We start from the raw sequence: 18,283 nt of genomic DNA, 5'->3' as shown, positions 1-18,283 counted from the left end.
TACTAAGGTACAGAATATGGGTGACAGGGACCAAACAGTTCTATCTTTATTCTTTTGTGGCAAAGATAGGCGTATTACAGGACACCTTGGTCTGCCTAAAAACTTGTAAATCGGACTAATCAAGTTTTATCTTTAAAAATAAAATTCTAAATACAATTTCATCCTAGAAGTTTAAGTGCTTCAGTTAGTGTCTTTTTAAACCTAGCAAGATCAATCTTCATGTTCTGCCCATCAATGTACAGAGCTCTGCCAGCTTGATAGTCATTATACAAGACCCGGGTCGGGTCGGTAATAACAGGGTGGTCTCGTTTGTAAGAATTGATAAGTGAACTTTCTTCAGGTTCAATCTTGTACTCCAGGTAATGCACTCCCATATCAGAAGCTGGCTCACCGAAATAAGCACCTGATGCCCAGTCAAGCCCCAGCGGCACCACCTGCACCATAACAGCTCCGGCCGGCAAGAACACTTCATTAGCGAGGCCTGCACCGTGAGCTCCAACCATCACGCTACACGAGCTCACAAGTTTTGCAAATTTTGCCAGATTCGCCATCCTTTTTGGCTTTGCGACGATCACTTGAAACCCCGATGTTCTCATCATATCCACTAACTGGTTTTCGTTCAAAAATGTCCTTGAATGTTGTCGCGATATAAGCAAGAGATTAGGCTTTGTGATCGCAGAAACATTTTGCGCCTTTAGTCTGTAGGTTTGCCTCAGAAAATTCCTGAAGTCTTCCATGAAGTAGCCTCTGGGGATCTCACTTGAATTAAACCCTAAAAATTCATGAAACTTCAGCCCCACAACAGCTCCTGGAAAACAATGGACGATGCTTCTATTTGCAGCCGGATTTATCACTTCATAACGCGATAACTTGGAGAGAAGGCGGCCATATCTACTCACAAACGAAGCCTTGTGGTCAGTAACGACGAACTGGACATGTGATTGAAACTGAAAAGAAGTGAGGAACAAAGGGATGATGATTTCATTCATTTCATGGAACAAATTTCCAGTAAAACCACTCGTCGAAAACAACACTGCTGGAACATCATGATTGTAGTGACAGCCTTGTTTTACAGAGCTATTTTCCTGAGAAAGTATCTCAACTGGTGTCACGGATTTTAGAAGATCCGCGTCTTCTTGCCTAGCATATGGCCTGACAATAGTTCTCTCCCCTGCAGATTGGCTCGATTCGTATACCACGCTGACTCCTGTTGATCCTGAGTTGATAATCTTTACTGGTTTGTTAACCACACAAACAAGGGAGTGAGCTGCAGAATCACAGGCTAAACCGCTTGATTCAAACTCGCTTCTCTGCTCTTCTGTTTCAATCAACAAAAATAATCAAATTATGGATACTTATCTTTCTTAGTACACAATTCCAAGAATCACCAATCAGCTACTAAATTGTGTGCGCGTGTGAATTAATCATCAAAAAATTAAAATTCGCGTACTATCATCTTGAACCGGACCTGGAACGAGCCTCGATAAAAGTACTTCCAGGGAAGAGTCTTGCTTCTGCAATTCATGTTGCAGAGATTCAGATTTTCCCTCATCGAAAAGTATAGTTTCTTCAGAAATATTCGAGTTTTTTGACTTGCTAACTAGTACTTCTGCTGGTGCTGGCTCCGGGGCACTTGTAATATTACTCGAATATGCATGGAGATCAGCGTTACTCTTCCACAAGCGTTGCTTCCCTGTAATCCCAACCAAATATATAATCAATATTTTACGAAATCAGAATATCATGTAAGATAAATCGCACGTACATGGCATAATCTGCGCGGCCTCAAAAGCAAAAAACTCCGTGTAGACGAGATGAATCACGAGAAAGAGGATGAAGACCACCCGGGCTGCGCTGTAAAGCAGCAGACGAGCCTCCTTCATCTCTGGAATAGTCGAACAACAATCTCTGCAATGTTCTTTTGTTCCTGTAGTTCATAATTAGTTATATATGTCTTCAACATCTTATACTAGTCATTAGTTTATTTACATAAACAAGCCAAGTTTTATTCGTACTGGCTTAACTTAAAAACTTGACTAGGGCAGAAGCCTTGAATCGGTTCCAATGAATTTCCGCAAAACGACTTCAAATTATATCTCAAATTCTTTTCGAATGATTTTAATTGGATGATTTATATGTATACAGAAAGTCTCATTATTATTAATGTCAGTGAAATCAATCATATGTTACGAATTAAGATTTAGATAAAAAAAAATTGAGAATATTTTCGAATACTTAGCATTTTTCTTTAATTGGTATGTTGATATTTTTTTTTAACTGTGATGCACCGGATTAGAAATTGTCACATTTTTCAAATTTAAATTCCTTTCGAGTTGTCTAGCGATGAACAAATTTACTGAAATCTAACAGTTGAGTCTGCATCGTTGATTTGTGGTAGTTAGGACTTAATTTTCATATTAATTATAAATATGGTAACGCAGGGTCATTGTCGTATGTCAAAACATTTTTTATTCAAAGAAAGGGTTCTTTCTGTAATTAGACACTATTTCTTAAATTACAGAGTATGATCATGCGCAATCAAGAGATATGTTCCTACAAATTAGAGAAAGCTGATTACAAGATAATTACAGAAAGTTAATTAGAAAAAGATGATGATGAGTTGTATACTGTTGATAAGGAGCTATCAATCTTAAATAATTAGAGACCACTTTAAAACAAATGGAATTTGAAGTTTTGCACCCAGGAAAAGAATGTCGTTGTTTTACATTCACAACCACAGCATATTTGTGGAGAAAAAGTTGATCAAGTTGCGCATATTGGAAAGGAAAAAAGATATATAAACAAGAGATGCATGCACAATTAGATTAAGACCGGATATTTTCTCAGCTAGTGACTAACGGCCGCGCTCAAGAGAGAATTGGTGCTTATATAGATTCATAGAATGACAAAGGTCCTGCTGCGATTTTTAAGATTTAAATATAAATACATATTTTTTTCATCATTTTGTGTGTTTAAAAATAATTTTAAAATATAATACATAGACATTGATATTTTTTATGTGTGAAATTCTGTTGCTGAATCTTCACGAATACGAAATAAGAAATAATGGAAATGTTCTATGATTCTATCTATAATGGTTCTTTTCTTGCCCATGATCCTCCCGGTGACTAAATCATTCTATATATCATTTATCTGAGTGGGACTTGCTCGATCTCATTAATCCACTTTGAATTCACTGGAATCTCTCCGAACAGGCGAACAAGTCTCGCCAGGGCTTCATCCAAGCTCAAATACAAATACCGAATTATCAAACATTACTTTAAATTCTAATTACAAATCCTTGATGTTTGTTTGAATTAAAATGTGCCGTATTTTTCTTTCAAAAGAAAATGTGCCGTATTTTACATGTGAATTTTGTGCATATCTGATTTAAATGAATTAATTAGAGTCAATTGATATATATTCTAAAAGTATATTTTATAGTATAATTCATAAAACATATATTATATGTTTATTTAAAAAATCTTGAAAAAATAAATTAAGAAAAGTCAGCTACCGGAAAATAGAGGAAGGAAAAGCGAGAGGCAGAACGACTAACATAAGTAACATCAAACAAATTCAAATTATTTGATGAATATATGTATATATATTCTTTTCTTGCAGAATATTTTTACTTTTTTTAACAATAGAAGAGGATTCGTACAGACATCACTGTCCAATCGCTCCGACCAACTAAACCGACAAATATACTATGTCATAGATATATTTTTTTCCAAACTTTTAGTGTAGAAAAATAAACTGAAACTCATTCAACAACTTGTTAATTTATAAGATTCGATTTCATTCAGAATGTAAAGTTTTTGTGATGAATGATGGAATCGTTCTGACTATACAATAGTAATGTTTTATGGTCGATTTGTTTGATATAAATCTCGCCGACTATCATAAGTTTAAGGGGTAATTTAAATTGCATCATCAATTTCATGATCAGTAATATATTAACGTGTTAAGTGAACGTGATTGAATATAAGCAGTAAGTTCTATTCACCCCTGTTACTGTATAAATTTAACTTAAAACACGTTTCATATTTATTTTTTTTGATAAAACACGTTTCATATTTATATAATGTTTCTCAAAGTACTTATTTAACACTTAACAAATATTTAATATATATTTTTATAAAATTAAACACCCGCGTACTAAAATATATATATTAGTTATGAATTATGATTGACACAATATGTATACGAAATCGGGAGTAGTCTGATAGCCATGTCCATGTGCCCCGCACACGGCACACCCGTGAAGACAAAAAATGGGAAATACAGATTGCACAGGACACGCTGCATGTGGTTCAAATTGGCCCTTTTTTAACGAGTTGGGTGAGGAGAAAAGGTTTACGAAAATATAATTTAGTTTTCTTATGATTATTTATAATATTAAACACCCGCGTACTATTGAGTGCGTAAATTGTGCCTCTTCATTGAGGGCGTTAATTGGGCCTTATTTAAGGGCGTTAATTGTGTCTTAATTAAGGATATTAATATTTTATTATTATGCCTTAATTAAGAGCTTAATTGTCTCAATCATGAGTTATCATGATTGTGGGAATATTTTGATGTAATTTGTTAAATATATCGACTTATATTTCTTCTTGTTTTCTTGTTTTATTTTCAGGATTATTGGAAGAAGACCGGTTTTCTTTTCGGACATTAAAGTTTTATTGTCTAAATTTCCCCGGTCATCTTGCATGTCCGACGGTTAGATAATAAGCTTTCTTGAATGAAAGAATTATCACGGTGAATTGCCGATTCTCGTTGAGATTTATTCTCATTTTCAAAAAAAAAAAAAAAAAAAAAAAAACACCCGCGTACTAAATTATCCCTGATCATAAGTATTATATAAAATTAATTTATAACCAAGCTATATAAATTATCTTGTTGGTAATTTTATTACTAGAATAGTATACCTGTTGTGATTATATGATGAATCACTATAAACTTTAAAGTTTAATGCTATATTGACGGATGACAATATTATGTTATATATTAAAATATATTAATTTTAACTAATAAAAATAATCAGTATTTAATATATCAATTTGAAAAGTAACGGGCCTCTCCATATTTTTTCATTTTCAATTCTCAAGGTCAATTATTGTTAATTTTCTCACATAAATGAAGTGGTCTTTTGTAAAGTGGTCAATCCATACTGATAGTATTCAACAAATTTAACACTCAATGTTGGGATAATGAAAGGTTTTTTTTTTTTTTTTTTTGAGAGGGTGAAAAGTAATACTTAAAATCTCCTTCAAAGAAAATTGATGGCCCAGGTTATGTATGTCCTCCCAATAAAACCTGATCCAGTAGTCTTGGACTGGACCTTGTGGAGAAGTCCAGTATTATATGTTACGTGAAACTTAGATGTTTATATAAACTTTATCGCTTGGGTTCTCTCCAATAACTATAAGCTATAGCCTATATATCACTTTGATTATCATATTGCGCTGGTTCATCTATGCGCCCTGTATACAAAAGTTGTTAATCGTTGAAGCATATAGACTGAGGGTCGCGCGAGAACCAATGAATCACAGAACCTTATATTTTTCATAAGTTTTCAGAATCTAAATTTAAATACATATCTTTTTGTATGTGTGTCCAAAAACAATTTTAAAATATAATATATAAATAACCCTAACTAATGTTTTTCTTCATTCGAAGTTCTGCCGCAGAAATCTAACTAATACTAGAAATGCAGAACTCTAACTAATACTAGAAATAAATTAATAGTTCTAAGGGTTCTTCCCTGATGATTCCATCTGAAACATGACCCTATACATTAATGTTTAAACAATCAAAATGAAATTAGAATAAGTCAAATGTACATAATTTAGTGCTTATCTACTTACAGGCATACACTACACATCGTTTATAACATCAATTGTGATATCTAAATTTATGTTTTTTTTGAGATTTTTTTTGTGAATGTTATTTTGATTCATAAGACAATAAATTTATATTATATGGTGAAATAATTACATATAATTTAAAAAATAATTAATTTTAATACTTTTCAGCTCTTTAATCGATTTTTGAACAATATTATTACCGTTTAAATCCGATTTCCATTCCTTACGTCACTAGCTAAAACTAATAACATAAAGTAATCGTATGAAACACATGTTTCATACCCATAATTCCATAAAGCTGTGCATTACAATTATTTCAAATTACTGTATAAAATAACTATATAAAATTTAAAATATTTTTTAAATTAATCTTAATAAATAATCATAATTAATTTCTAATCATTTAATTAATTTTTGGACAATATTATCTCCGTTTAAATCCCATTTCCATTTATTGCGTCACCAGCTAAAACTAGTAACATAACGTAATTGTATGAAACATGCATGTTTCATACCCATATAGCTGTGCATTACAATAATTTCAATTGACTGTATATTTTACTATGTGAGAATAATAGATCAATTGCTAGGCGTTAAAACCCCCCTTCATGATTCGTGCTGCACGAAGAGCTGATGTTGTATCAGGAATTGAGCAGCATTGGTTGCTTTTTGTTGGGGGCATGTCTCCGTTAATATGCGTAACGATATGTCAGAATGTGAACTGGGCTCCCCCACGGCGAGGTTCACGTGGGCAGACACGGATATTTCATATTTCTTCTGATTTCCTGGAATATACTCTATCCTATAATACACGTTTAAGGATCCAAATCTGGTAGGATTCATGTTTAAGAACTCTAATTGTAATTAGTGAAAATTAGAAGGAAACGTGCAGAAAAAAGAAAAAAAGAAGAATAAATGGCATATTTAGTTTTATTTCCTTCGTTTCCATTTATTTTAATCAAATATAATAATATAAACATATAAAAATAAGTTATTTTTAGACGTTAAGAATTTAAATAGAAGGATATCATTATAAATCTATACCTTTTTTGTGTTTATTTCCTTTTAAAATGCTCTACGCCGGTTGCTTGTCTCATATATAAAGCGTTACCTTCAAATGAACAAAATTCAGCTCGTACTATTATTCTTGTTAATTTTTTTTTCGATTTTCAAATCTATTTTTACAGATAATGAAAGTTTGAAATCCAAAAGAGCCTACCTAACTTTAAGCTTCTACAACAATTAATTAAGTTTAAAATTCAATTAAAAATAAAAGTAATCATAACCAAAGTGTTAATGAAAATCAGAATTCATATATACAGTTTGATTGGTAAACTCTTAAGATTTCTAAAATACATAAAAAATATATATAAAATACAAAATTGATGATATAATTCTTCAGCTCAATTACAACATAAATCAAAATTAAATTTTGATTTATGATTAATGAGTAAGATTAACGAAAATCTTAATATCAATCCCGCGCACATGATGAATTTCATTTTCGACTCCAATTATCACTGACGATTCAAACGCCTGTAAATCCAGATCAAATTAAAAATACTTGGCCGTACAGCGTACAACAAAATTTATTATATTTACCTTAATAAAAATACTCAAATTACATTTTAAATATATGACCAATATGAGGTAATTTAAATATACGACCAATATCATTGCTTAAAAAAATAAATAAATCATATAATTGCTTGTTTGAAAAAGTCTCCAAACGACTATAAAACGCGTGAAGAAGAGTGCAGCTCTATTCACCTCTCATCGCCTGCCCAATCCAACCACCACCAACCCACCCATCCTCCGATCGAACCCTCGCTCCATCACCAAATCCACCAAAATTCTGATAGTCAGCGGGGCTAAAGCCCAGGCCAGCCAAGTTGCAGACATCACGGCTATATACAGAGCTAATCGTCTCCTTGTTCATGTCCGCTCTCTACGTCGCAAGGGTTGTTTGACTATTTTCACGAATCCTTCGCCGCACGGCGGTCGTGGTGCTCTCCCCTCTGCCGGCGGCACCCCCTCCGATCTCCTCTTCCTCGCCGGCGGCGGTCATCTCTTTTCCTTAGTGTAGATTTATTGTTATTGTTATTATTATATTTGTTTTGAAGTTCTATACCTAATATAAAATCTGTGCACGGTTAAAAAAAGATATCTCTGTTTGTTTGGTTGATTAGTATAATTTTGTGTGAAAATATATTAATTGAATGGAGATGTTGAGGATTAAGAGAGTGCCCACCATTGTGTCGAATTATCAAAAGGAAGAGGGGGAGGAGGGTGCTTGTCGTGTCGGGTGTGGGCGGAATTGTCTCAACACGTGTTGCCTCCAAGGTATTTGTTGAATTTGTGTATTTTTGAAGTTGTTTTTGTTTTATGCTTAAAATTCGGTTTATGATGGCGATGATTTTAGTGGAATTTAGGGGCTGATTGATGATGTTTTGTTCTGATTAGGGGCAAAGCTACCGTTGTATGCATTTAAGAGGGTTAACAAGTGTGGTAATAGAGGGGGATCTTCTGCTGAAGAATACAAGGAGCCTCCGGTTGCTTTTCTGGATTCTCTCATCATTGGGGAGGTATTTATATAGTCCTATCTGTTAGTCTTTTTTTTGCCCTTCCAATTTATTGCTTTAGGGTATAATAACTGAAAAAGTGTGCTGATGAGCGGAATGTTTAGTCATTTTTATGAAGAAAGGAGTTGATTTTGACCAGATCTGACTTGTTAATTTAAAATAACTACAATTCAAGCACGCCCATTGCGAGGAAGATTTACATCACAAATTCTAGAAGAAAATGATTTAATTTCACGAGATTTTTAAATGAGACCGAGTGTATTGTTTACTGTATACTACTAGAATTTGCAAATCTTAGACAATTTTATTTTCTCCTTAAATGATATATAGTGCTTCTTTGGTTCACAGTAGGAATCAATTCCCATGTAAATTGTACGTCCTTGCCTCCTTGCTGTTAATTCCTATATAGAGTTCCTGGGAAGTTGGAAATTGTGTTAGGTTAATATATAGAGATCTGCACTTCCATTTTTGTTTAAATTACTACAGGGGTTAGGTAGGGGAAGCCCATTTTCGTTATTAGTTAGGAATATATACCACTTCCAAGAAAGTTCAACTTCCCCGGTTTATACCAACCAAACAACAGTAATATTTTTCGCTTCCTAGGAATTATAACTTTCTTGTTATTATTATGTAAACCAAACGAGTACTATATTTAGTAACTGCTATTAATTTGAGTTAAGTTTTTTATTTAACGCGTCTCGCTTTGTGCTTCGGCTCTGAGTGCCTGGAGCTTTGTTGAGCATTTCACTTATTAATACTTGAGGTAATTATTTATACTCTTGCAGTGGGAAGATCGTGTTCAGAAGGGGCTTTTTCGCTACGATGTTACTGCCTGTGAAACCAAGGTCGTGTCCTTTTTTCTTTAGCATTTAGGAAATTTAGGTTTATCACTAGTACTTGATGAAATATGATGTTTGTAAAGACTCAATTCATTTTATATATCCGGACAGGTCATTCCAGGAAATTATGGTTTTATAGCTCAGCTGAATGAGGGTCGTCACCTCAAGAAGAGGCCAACTGAATTTAGAGTCGATAAGGTTTTGCAGCCATTTGATGGGAGCAAATTTAATTTTACTAAAGTTGGGCAGGAAGAGGTGCTTTTCCAGTTCAAAGCAAGTGAGGAGGATGAAATTCACTTCTTTCCAGATGCTTCCATTGATGTTGGAAACTCTCCAAGTGTTGTTGCTATTAATGTAAGTTGCTCTGCCTAAGTGTCTATCCCACTTTTCTAGTGTCAGTGCCTCTTGCATAATTGACTTTTTATTTTTCCATAACATAACAGGTTAGTCCTATCGAATACGGGCATGTGCTTCTGATTCCCCATGTTCTTGAATGTTTGCCACAAAGGATTGACCATGAAAGCTTCTTGCTTGCACTTTACATGGCAGCAGAAGCCGGAAGCCCATACTTTCGGTTGGGTTACAATAGCTTGGGTGCATTTGCTACCATAAATCATCTTCACTTCCAGGTCACCCAAGTTTTTAAAACTGTAACGGAGTGCTTCATATGTGAAGTGTCATATTGATTGGTGAATTTTTGCAGTTAATGCTGAATTCCTGATCTTTTATGTGACAGGCTTATTACCTGGCCGTGCCATTTCCTATTGAGAAGGCATCTACTAGAAAAGTTATGAACTTGGATGATGGGGTTGAAATTTCTGAATTGTTGGGCTATCCTGTCCGAGGTCTTGTGTTTGAGGGTCTCTGTACCTTGGAGGATTTGTCGACTGCAGTCTCTGATGCTTGCATTTGCCTTCAGAACAGTAATATACCCTACAATGTTCTTATCTCAGACTCTGGAAGGCGTGTCTTTCTCCTTCCTCAGGTACATATAGTCACTACATCCGATTTTATACTGTGCTCAGTCATTAATTTATTTTGTTATTTTCTTTATTTTATCCTCAATTCTGCTAACCTGTCAGTGCATTGTATAATAAGCAGTGTTATGCTGAGAGACAGGCTCTTGGCGAAGTGAGTCCTGAGCTTCTGGACACCCAAGTTAATCCTGCAGTCTGGGAAATTAGCGGCCACATGGTCTTAAAAAGGAAGGAGGACTATGAGGAGGCGTCTGAGGAGAAAGCTTGGAGACTGCTTGCCGAGGTATCCCTATCAGAAGAGAGGTTCAAAGAAGTGAAAGATATTATATTTGACGCAGTCTCTTCTGCTGCAAATGAAAATGAACTGATCTCACAAAATGATCAAGAACATCATACTAATCAGGAGTCTGGTACCCATAACAATGGTTCCAGCGCTGCTTTGGTTTCACATGAATGCCTAGTTCTGCATTAAGCTCTGGGGTTAAAGAAGAACTGATCAGTGGTATTATGTAAATTAGGTGACTACGTCAGGGCTGGAGTATATACAAAAACTCCTCATTACGAGTCCTTAAATAAAGCGACTGTTGCAGTTTTGCTGCATAATGTATGTAATATCTTCATACTGTGGCTTGTTGGATTTGGCGGTGCTGTCATGCTGTGTAAAATACTTATTTACCATTGGATTACCTGCTCTTAACTCTAAAGAGCTCATTGATGTAATATATGCTTTGCATCTCAAGTTCTTCTTTTCTAAAGTAAACTGGGATGGGTATGAATTTCCTTTCAGGCTTTCACTAGTGAGTTGGATATGGATGATATACAATTTTTTTATATTTAAAATCTGTATTATGCGATTAAAGTTCAACCACTCTGTTTACAAACTGGGAGACTTTGGCTTGTCCATTCATGCAATTTTTTGCATGTAAAAACTATGAATTACTATTGACTTTTAAAAACCGTTTCAAACCAAATTACTATCTATCTTATCAAAAAGAAAAACAATCTAAATTATGTGATCTATAATCTATTACTATAACATTAGTGTCCTTATTACAATACTTGCTATGCCCTCAGTTATTTCTGCACTTTATATTTCTTATGAGTATTATGTTTTGAATTTTAACTTTTTAAATAATATACAGATAATAGATTTTATTTGTTAAAATAACATTCAAAAAAAATAGTCAAAGATATTTTTTCTTACATGTGTCAAAAATTAAAAGTACATGACAAATAGAGTATTAGTAACACGTCAGAAAATTGATATAATATTATTATATGTATATTTCAATTATTAATCACAAAGGACTTCAAAATGGAGAGAGTGAAGACATAGTTTTTCTAGTTGAAACTTGAAAACATATATAATTTAATAAATACACATTTTCCTTTTTTATATATACGGTCCCGAATACTATCTTTCTCATTTTAACCGCTGGACCGTCGGATGGCCGATGAATACTATTTATATATTATTTTTTGATTTAAATTCACCTTCTTTTTTTTTGAAAGGAGATTTAAATTCACCTTAAAATAAACATAAGAAAAGGCAAATTTTATATACGGTTTTTAAATTATAAATAACGAAAAGGCGCACTCAGAAACCCTGCAGAAGAACCTCACGCCACTCGCTCAACTCAGCAACCAATTCGGCGGCAACTCGACTCAGTCCGAGAAGAAAGAGACACAGGTCTCCAATCTATACTTACACTACTTATACACACACACACAAATATATATGCTTAATTGTATCTAATGCTTTTACATGATTATAAAATTTTAATCTTATAACTTTTTAATTACTTATAATAATACAACTCTTTCGTACAAATTGCTGTTTGTAAATCAGTTGTTATAGATAGTAAGTGTAAAATTACACAGCTGCTTATAAACGTTAATTGTTGATTATTATTTCTTTTGATTAATAATGCAGATTTAAATTGTGATAAATTGTTTAATTGTTATAATGCAAATGATATTGTTAATTAACTATGGATGATACTCATTTCAGGTGTTTGTTAATTCTGTAATATCCATGGCTACTGCTGCTTCGTATTCGTATTCAGCATCTTCAATGAGTAAGGTTATGCCTTTTCGCGGAGCAAAAGGAGGTTATCGTAATGAGTTTTTGTGCAGTCAGTCGAAGTTTTTGAGGCAGACAGTTGAGTCTAAGTCGATGTTTTTGTCTGCTGATAATAAGTACTCGAGGAGTCGAATGCAAATCAGGGCAATGAGTGTTGACAAGGCTCCTTCGTTCTCCACGGGGAATAAGTTTCAGCTGAATGATATTCTTGAAGCTCAGCAGTTTGACAGGGATACTCTTACTGCGATATTTGATGTTGCTCGTGAGATGGAGAAGATTGAGATTAACTCGCCAGGCAGTCAGATTCTTAAGGGATATCTCATGGCCACACTTTTCTATGAGCCTTCAACGAGGACTAGGCTTTCGTTTGAGTCGTCTATGAAACGATTAGGCGGAGAAGTTTTGACCACGGAAAATGCACGGGAATATTCATCAGCAGCGAAAGGAGAGACACTAGAAGGTACCCTTTTGTATTTTATATATTATTGCAGTTATGTTAAGTTTGCCAATCCAAGTTAACACTGTAAAATTAAGATAAGAACAACACTTTTAAATATCATGTAGAGCTTTGGAGATGATTAGAATTCAAGACATATCATCAGACCATATATCTGTTAATTCTAATATGGGTTCAAACTGTGCAGATACTATAAGGACAGTTGAAGGGTATGCCGATATAATTGTGATGAGGCACTTTGAGAGTGGTGCTGCCAAAAGAGCTGCAAATACAGCTAGTATTCCTGTTATTAATGCTGGGGATGGTCCAGGACAGCACCCAACTCAAGTATAGAAATCTTCTCTTTCCTTTAAAATATATAGTGCCTCTACTATCACATTTATTGAACTGTTTTGCTTTCAGTTTAGTGTGATATTTTCCACAATTTTTTTGGAAGGTAAAAGGTTCTGGTTCAAAGGTTGATGTAATCTTTGTATAAAGAATATGTTATAGTCTGAAAGTTAATAAGTCTTGTAGGAGGTCTGTCTTTTGACGGTCTAATGAAGAATATGTATGAACTTGATTTTTCGTTCAAAAGTATATGTTTATGTGTTTTCACATTAAAATCTAGGGAGAAGGCCAAATAATGTTTTGTTAATGCTTAGATTGTAATAAAGTTATGAAGGAGAGAATAGAAAAGAAAATTGTCAGAATGGTCTAAGTCATGTGAAGGAGTACTAAATTTGGAAACATATAGTATGTCAGATAGTTAGCTTTATGTTTCTACTTTCTCCGTTTACTAATTACATGTGTTGAATGTGAATTAGGCTCTTCTAGATGTTTACACGATTGAAAGGGAATTAGGTAAACTTGAAGGTATTAAAGTTGGATTAGTTGGAGATCTTGCGAATGGGAGGACAGTTCGCTCACTTGCATATCTGCTCTCCAAGTACCCAAATGTAAAGATCTACTTCGTTTCTCCTGAGGTGGTGAAAATGAAGGTAGGAAAAAAAATGCTGAGGCACTTCCTTTTTGTTCAAATTATCAAACTCTAGTTCTTTTTTGCTCAACTAACCACTTATGAGCATGCATTTTATCAAACTGATACAAGATAAAAGTGAGATATAAAATATTTGGAAAATAATATAATGTTTTAGTTTGACTACCGTTTTTTTTTTTTCAGGATGACATAAAAATGTATCTCACCTCAAAAGGTGTTGAATGGGAAGAAAGTGCTGATCTTATGGAAGTGGCTTCCACCTGTGATGTAGTTTATCAAACTCGCATTCAGCGAGAACGATTTGGAGAGAGAACTAATGATTATGAAAAAGCTCGAGGCAAATACATAGTTGATAAGGCAGTCTTGGGTGTGATGCAGAAGCATGCAGTGATCATGCATCCTCTCCCCAGGCTTGACGAGGTTGGTCTTTAATTCTATAACCCTCAGTTTAAAAGTTTCATCAACTTTTCATTATTCACAATATTATCGTGCTTGTAGATAACTGTGGATGTTGACGAGGATCCAAGAGCCGCATACTTCAGACAGGCAAAAAATGGTCTATATATTCGAATGGCTCTGCTAAAGCTTCTACTTGTTGGTTGGTGAGAGGGGTGATTTCTCATCAATCTGCATTAACATTTATCTCGTTAAAACTTCCCAAGTTCTGGTTATTTGCAGTGTATGAGATTTTTTGAAATGGCATTTGCGTTACTTTCTGCAACCATCATTCTCAATGTTTTGTGAGACATGTTTGTCCTCATTATTGTTTGTTAGGAGATTCCTTACTAGCTAGAAGTAGCCTAGGTTTAATTGCTTGAAAAAAATACTTTTATTTTTGGTGGCTTGCAAGTGATTTCAAGTATAGTCTGTTAACGCTTTGTGGGCCAGATATTTTATTTTTAAAGTTTTGAAGTATACAGAATCAAGTCTCGATTTTTAAAACCAAATGTTTTAATAATTGTCATGGAAGACTTCAGTATAGTCTCAATTTTTAAAACCATCGAGGCTTGCATACAAGAAGCCCATTCGCCTCCTCCATAAGCTCAACTTCAGATCGTTATAGACAGTTACAACATGGTGCTTTGATACCATGTTATAATTTGGTGCTCTAATACCACGTTACATGTTGCTCTGATACCATTTCTTGATACCCCTTTTTGACTGCTAAGCATGCTCTCTTGATATTGTTTGCTTTGAGTCCACCCCCACGGATTTGTTTCTGGGTGCACCCCAAAAGGCATGGTACTTTGATGCCACCAATGGTATGTTTGATTTAGATTTTTGTAGAATGAGATTGGTATTTTAATGTCTTACACACGGTGTTAAAATTTTATAGAAAGTTAAACACTAAATAAAGAGATATTGTTTCAAGACCCGCCACAAATATTATCCCTCGAGTATTGTCGTAGTATTTGAATGTGTATATCCACACTTTATAAAATTTCTATGCACCGAAAATTCTATTGGTGTACATGTACAATGCTACAAGTTAGGTGTGTATGCATTAAATTAATAAGTGATGTATATTTCCCTATTTGTCAAACTATATGCACTATTTGTCAAACTATAGTCCATTTTTCTGCGACGATCCAAGATCTCAATTTAATGTTATGGATTAAATATCTTCACATATAGTCCAGATTATGATCTACTACTCCATATTTTGCCAGAACAAACCTTGATAGACCCAAATTTGCTACAATTTGTGTAGATCTTATAACCATCAATAGTCTGATAGATTCGGTCTATAATCTAAGGGATCGCCATGGCGATTCTAAATGAACTCACAGACTCTCTTGTGAGTTAAATTCTCATAAGGCTCCCCGTCAAATCTCTGATGGGGTGCATACGTGTTTGCAAATCTTGGTACAATTTAATTAGTGATCCGTGCTTCATCCGTTCACATCTGAGTCAAAAATCGGCTGATGAGAAAGAGTATCTTGCCACTGGATTCTTAAGGGATCGTTATATCGATGAATATTACTCATTTCGGTGCAAGGAAACCTTTCTTGAAAAGTTGAAAGTAAACTTTCCAATGTCATGATCAGCATGGTCTTTCAAAATAGCAGGTTGTTGTAATGGTCTTCTTTTGATGTTAAACCTTAATGGCTATGATTCTGATATGTACTTGTGGAATCCTAGCATAGGAAAATATAAGCTTCTCCCAAGTGCTCATGCTACATGTAAAAATAAATATCGTTACGAAGGTATTGGGTTAGCCTTCCTTCCAGAGGTCTGTGACTACAGAGTTATCAGAATTTTGAACTTTTTATTTGATGATTCTAGCATTGTTGAGATCTACTCACTGAGAACAAATTTGTGGACAAGAATTGAAACTCCTGTTATGCGGCTTATGCCCATTTATAAGTGTCCATTATCAGCTGTCTTTGTGAACCCCTGTTTCTACTGGGTTGGGTCAAAGCATCATGACAAACATTGGACTGACTTTTAGTATCATTCGATATGAAGTCTGAGACCTTCGAAGCTACAAGTTTGCCTGTTTCTTGTTTTGATCATGGGAGTCCGGAATGGTCTCTTGCAGTGTTTCAAGAATCCCTGTATTCGTTTGCTTTAACTTTTGGTGAAGGTTGGAGCTTATTGAAGAAGAACGGAAATTGTGGTCTTGGTATGGATTGGTTAAAAATATGTACATTTCAGGACTTGAACCGATTGCCCATAGGATTTATGAAGAACGGGGATGTTATAATGGAAAATGCGGAAAATAAGGTATCTCTACAAGACCCCAGAAATGAGAGTGGTCCAAGGAACACTGGATGCGTGATTGGATGGGGAACAAGATCTTCAGAAGTATATAATTACTCCCCGAGTCTTGCGTTACTCAATCATAAAAATGAGGGGTTTAGTCACATGTTCAGGATTGTCTACATGGGGCGATAGGTACCGTCTTCTTACTTTTTCAATAAAATGCATCATTTGTATGTATTCTATGCTTTTCCTTTAGTTTTCTTGATAAATTTGTTAATCCTGCTTATTATATTTGTTAAATTTAGGAATTAGGTCCATATAGGCTTCAGTTTTGACCTAATTTGCTGTTTGAAAGGCTACTTATTTCTCCTTTTCTTGCCACTTATCTCACATAAATAAATTCCTGAAACTGATAAAGTTATGTGACATGTATTTGCTGGGCAAAAAAATAGAAGTAATGGGATTATGGTTTTTGACCAAGTTTGTTATTAGTATTGTAAAGCCCGAGTCGTTTGAACATGGTGCCGAACAGGGGTGGTAATTTCGGGTAATGGGTTGGGTTGTCTTACCCGATCCAGTTTTTTGGTCAGCCCGCACTTGACCCGAACCCGAAACGGGTCGAAAATTTCAACCCGAACCCGATGTATTTAGTATCCGATTAACCCGAAATTGACCCAAATTTTAATTAAAATCAATTATGCAATTATATAAATTATATTTCATTAAAATATATTAAAAATATAAATAATTTTTTAATTAGATTAGAAGTGGATAATTTTATTAAATGATATATAAATATTTAACAAATGAATGTATTGTCCAATATAAATTTATATATTATACATAATACATTATATATAAAAATATTTCGGGTCGGGTTCGGGTAGACTAGGTCAACTCGAACCGACCCGAGTTTTTCGGTTAAAATTTACCAAACCCAAACCCGACCCGAAATATAAAAATCCTAACCCTAATTTGTATTTTTTTCGAGTCGGGTTTGTGTCGGTTTTCGGGATTTTGCTACCCCTTGTCCTGAACAAGTAGGGTAACAAATTTGTCATCTTGGTAAAACGAACATTAATGTTGTTGAATAAAATTTCAATTTGTGGCGGGTTGACCGATGATAGACATTTGATTTTTTTGTGGAGAATCAGTTTCCTTATATGCTTCTCTTTGTGATGTTTACGGATGGATATATATAATGATTATTCTCGTGAAGTTGTTATAGTTTCCTTCTGGTGACATTGATCTATAATTTGTGTATGTGCGAGTGCAAAACACGGCAGGGTGAGAATCAAGTGTAGGTGTAGATGCAACAGTTTGGGATGGAAAAGTCTAAAGATATGTTAGCTATTATTTTTTCTTGAATAATGATTTGATTGAGAACCTTATAGAGATAATACGTAAGATGGATTTGGCCTTGCTAATCTACAGTTTGTAAAAGTTCATTCCCAATATAAGCTGTATAGATGCATTTGGCCTTGCTAATTTTATGTCAATTTATTATTTCTTCAGCAAAATCAAAAGGTTTGACAAATTATGTCAATGTTTTGGCTTTCTTAAGCACGTATTCTAGTGAACAATTAATATTTTCACAGCAGCGTCCCTCTTGAAATAGTGATTTCATGTAATAGCTTTAAAGCATAACAATCCTAAAGATCGAACGAGTGGCTGATTCATATAGTTCAGTTTCACCGAAAAACATGATATCTCTTCAATAGGTCACTCAGAACATCACACACGAGGCATGAATCCTGAACCTCCAGGTAAAGGAGGCAAGGGTGATGCCT

At 34.4% G+C, this 18,283-nt stretch overlaps 3 protein-coding genes across 3 annotated transcripts; 2 read left to right on the top strand and 1 right to left on the bottom strand.

The window, feature by feature from the left end:
• Positions 1-26: 26 nt before the first annotated feature.
• On the bottom strand, positions 27-1,997 carry LOC108218453 (alpha-1,3-arabinosyltransferase XAT2). The gene is made up of 3 exons (XM_017391386.2): positions 1,766-1,997; positions 1,469-1,693; positions 27-1,318 (listed from the first exon to the last, which is right to left on the bottom strand). The coding sequence occupies exons 1-3, from the start codon at positions 1,881-1,883 to the stop codon at positions 159-161; spliced, it is 1,503 nt and encodes a 500-aa protein (XP_017246875.1). The 5' UTR covers positions 1,884-1,997; the 3' UTR covers positions 27-158.
• Positions 1,998-7,571: 5,574 nt separating this feature from the next.
• Positions 7,572-11,007, top strand: LOC108219028 (GDP-L-galactose phosphorylase 2). Its single transcript, XM_017392262.2, has 7 exons — positions 7,572-8,213; positions 8,334-8,455; positions 9,238-9,297; positions 9,403-9,645; positions 9,735-9,920; positions 10,028-10,276; positions 10,393-11,007. The coding sequence occupies exons 1-7, from the start codon at positions 8,090-8,092 to the stop codon at positions 10,738-10,740; spliced, it is 1,332 nt and encodes a 443-aa protein (XP_017247751.1). The 5' UTR covers positions 7,572-8,089; the 3' UTR covers positions 10,741-11,007.
• An 805-nt stretch (positions 11,008-11,812) lies between these two features.
• On the top strand, positions 11,813-14,660 carry LOC108219482 (aspartate carbamoyltransferase, chloroplastic). The gene is made up of 6 exons (XM_017392956.2): positions 11,813-11,958; positions 12,280-12,811; positions 12,996-13,135; positions 13,615-13,788; positions 13,971-14,207; positions 14,286-14,660. Exons 2-6 carry the CDS (start codon positions 12,304-12,306, stop codon positions 14,391-14,393), a joined length of 1,167 nt encoding a protein of 388 aa, XP_017248445.1. The 5' UTR covers positions 11,813-11,958; positions 12,280-12,303; the 3' UTR covers positions 14,394-14,660.
• The last annotated feature ends 3,623 nt before the right edge of the window (positions 14,661-18,283 follow it).

The sequence above is a fragment of the Daucus carota genome, chromosome 4, assembly GCF_001625215.2.
Source record: "Daucus carota subsp. sativus chromosome 4, DH1 v3.0, whole genome shotgun sequence".
In the NCBI taxonomy this organism is placed as follows: Eukaryota; Viridiplantae; Streptophyta; class Magnoliopsida; order Apiales; family Apiaceae; genus Daucus; species Daucus carota.
This window is presented reverse-complemented; position numbering and strand designations above follow the sequence as displayed.

Bases quoted from the DNA above. Each gene is read 5' to 3' on its own strand.
- LOC108218453 (XM_017391386.2), bottom strand. From the start codon at position 1,883: ATGAAGGAGGCTCGTCTGCTGCTTTACAGCGCAGCCCGGGTGGTCTTC. The intron at 1,694-1,765 runs GTACGTGCGATT...TTGGGATTACAG, and splicing joins GGCCGCGCAGATTATGCCAT to GGAAGCAACGCTTGTGGAAG. The intron at 1,319-1,468 runs GTCCGGTTCAAG...TGATTGAAACAG, and splicing joins TTTATCGAGGCTCGTTCCAG to AAGAGCAGAGAAGCGAGTTT.
- LOC108219028 (XM_017392262.2), top strand. From the start codon at position 8,090: ATGGAGATGTTGAGGATTAAGAGAGTGCCCACCATTGTGTCGAATTAT. The intron at 8,214-8,333 runs GTATTTGTTGAA...TGTTCTGATTAG, and splicing joins CAACACGTGTTGCCTCCAAG to GGGCAAAGCTACCGTTGTAT. The intron at 8,456-9,237 runs GTATTTATATAG...ATACTCTTGCAG, and splicing joins ATTCTCTCATCATTGGGGAG to TGGGAAGATCGTGTTCAGAA.
- LOC108219482 (XM_017392956.2), top strand. From the start codon at position 12,304: ATGGCTACTGCTGCTTCGTATTCGTATTCAGCATCTTCAATGAGTAAG. The intron at 12,812-12,995 runs GTACCCTTTTGT...CAAACTGTGCAG, and splicing joins GAAAGGAGAGACACTAGAAG to ATACTATAAGGACAGTTGAA. The intron at 13,789-13,970 runs GTAGGAAAAAAA...TTTTTTTTTCAG, and splicing joins CTGAGGTGGTGAAAATGAAG to GATGACATAAAAATGTATCT.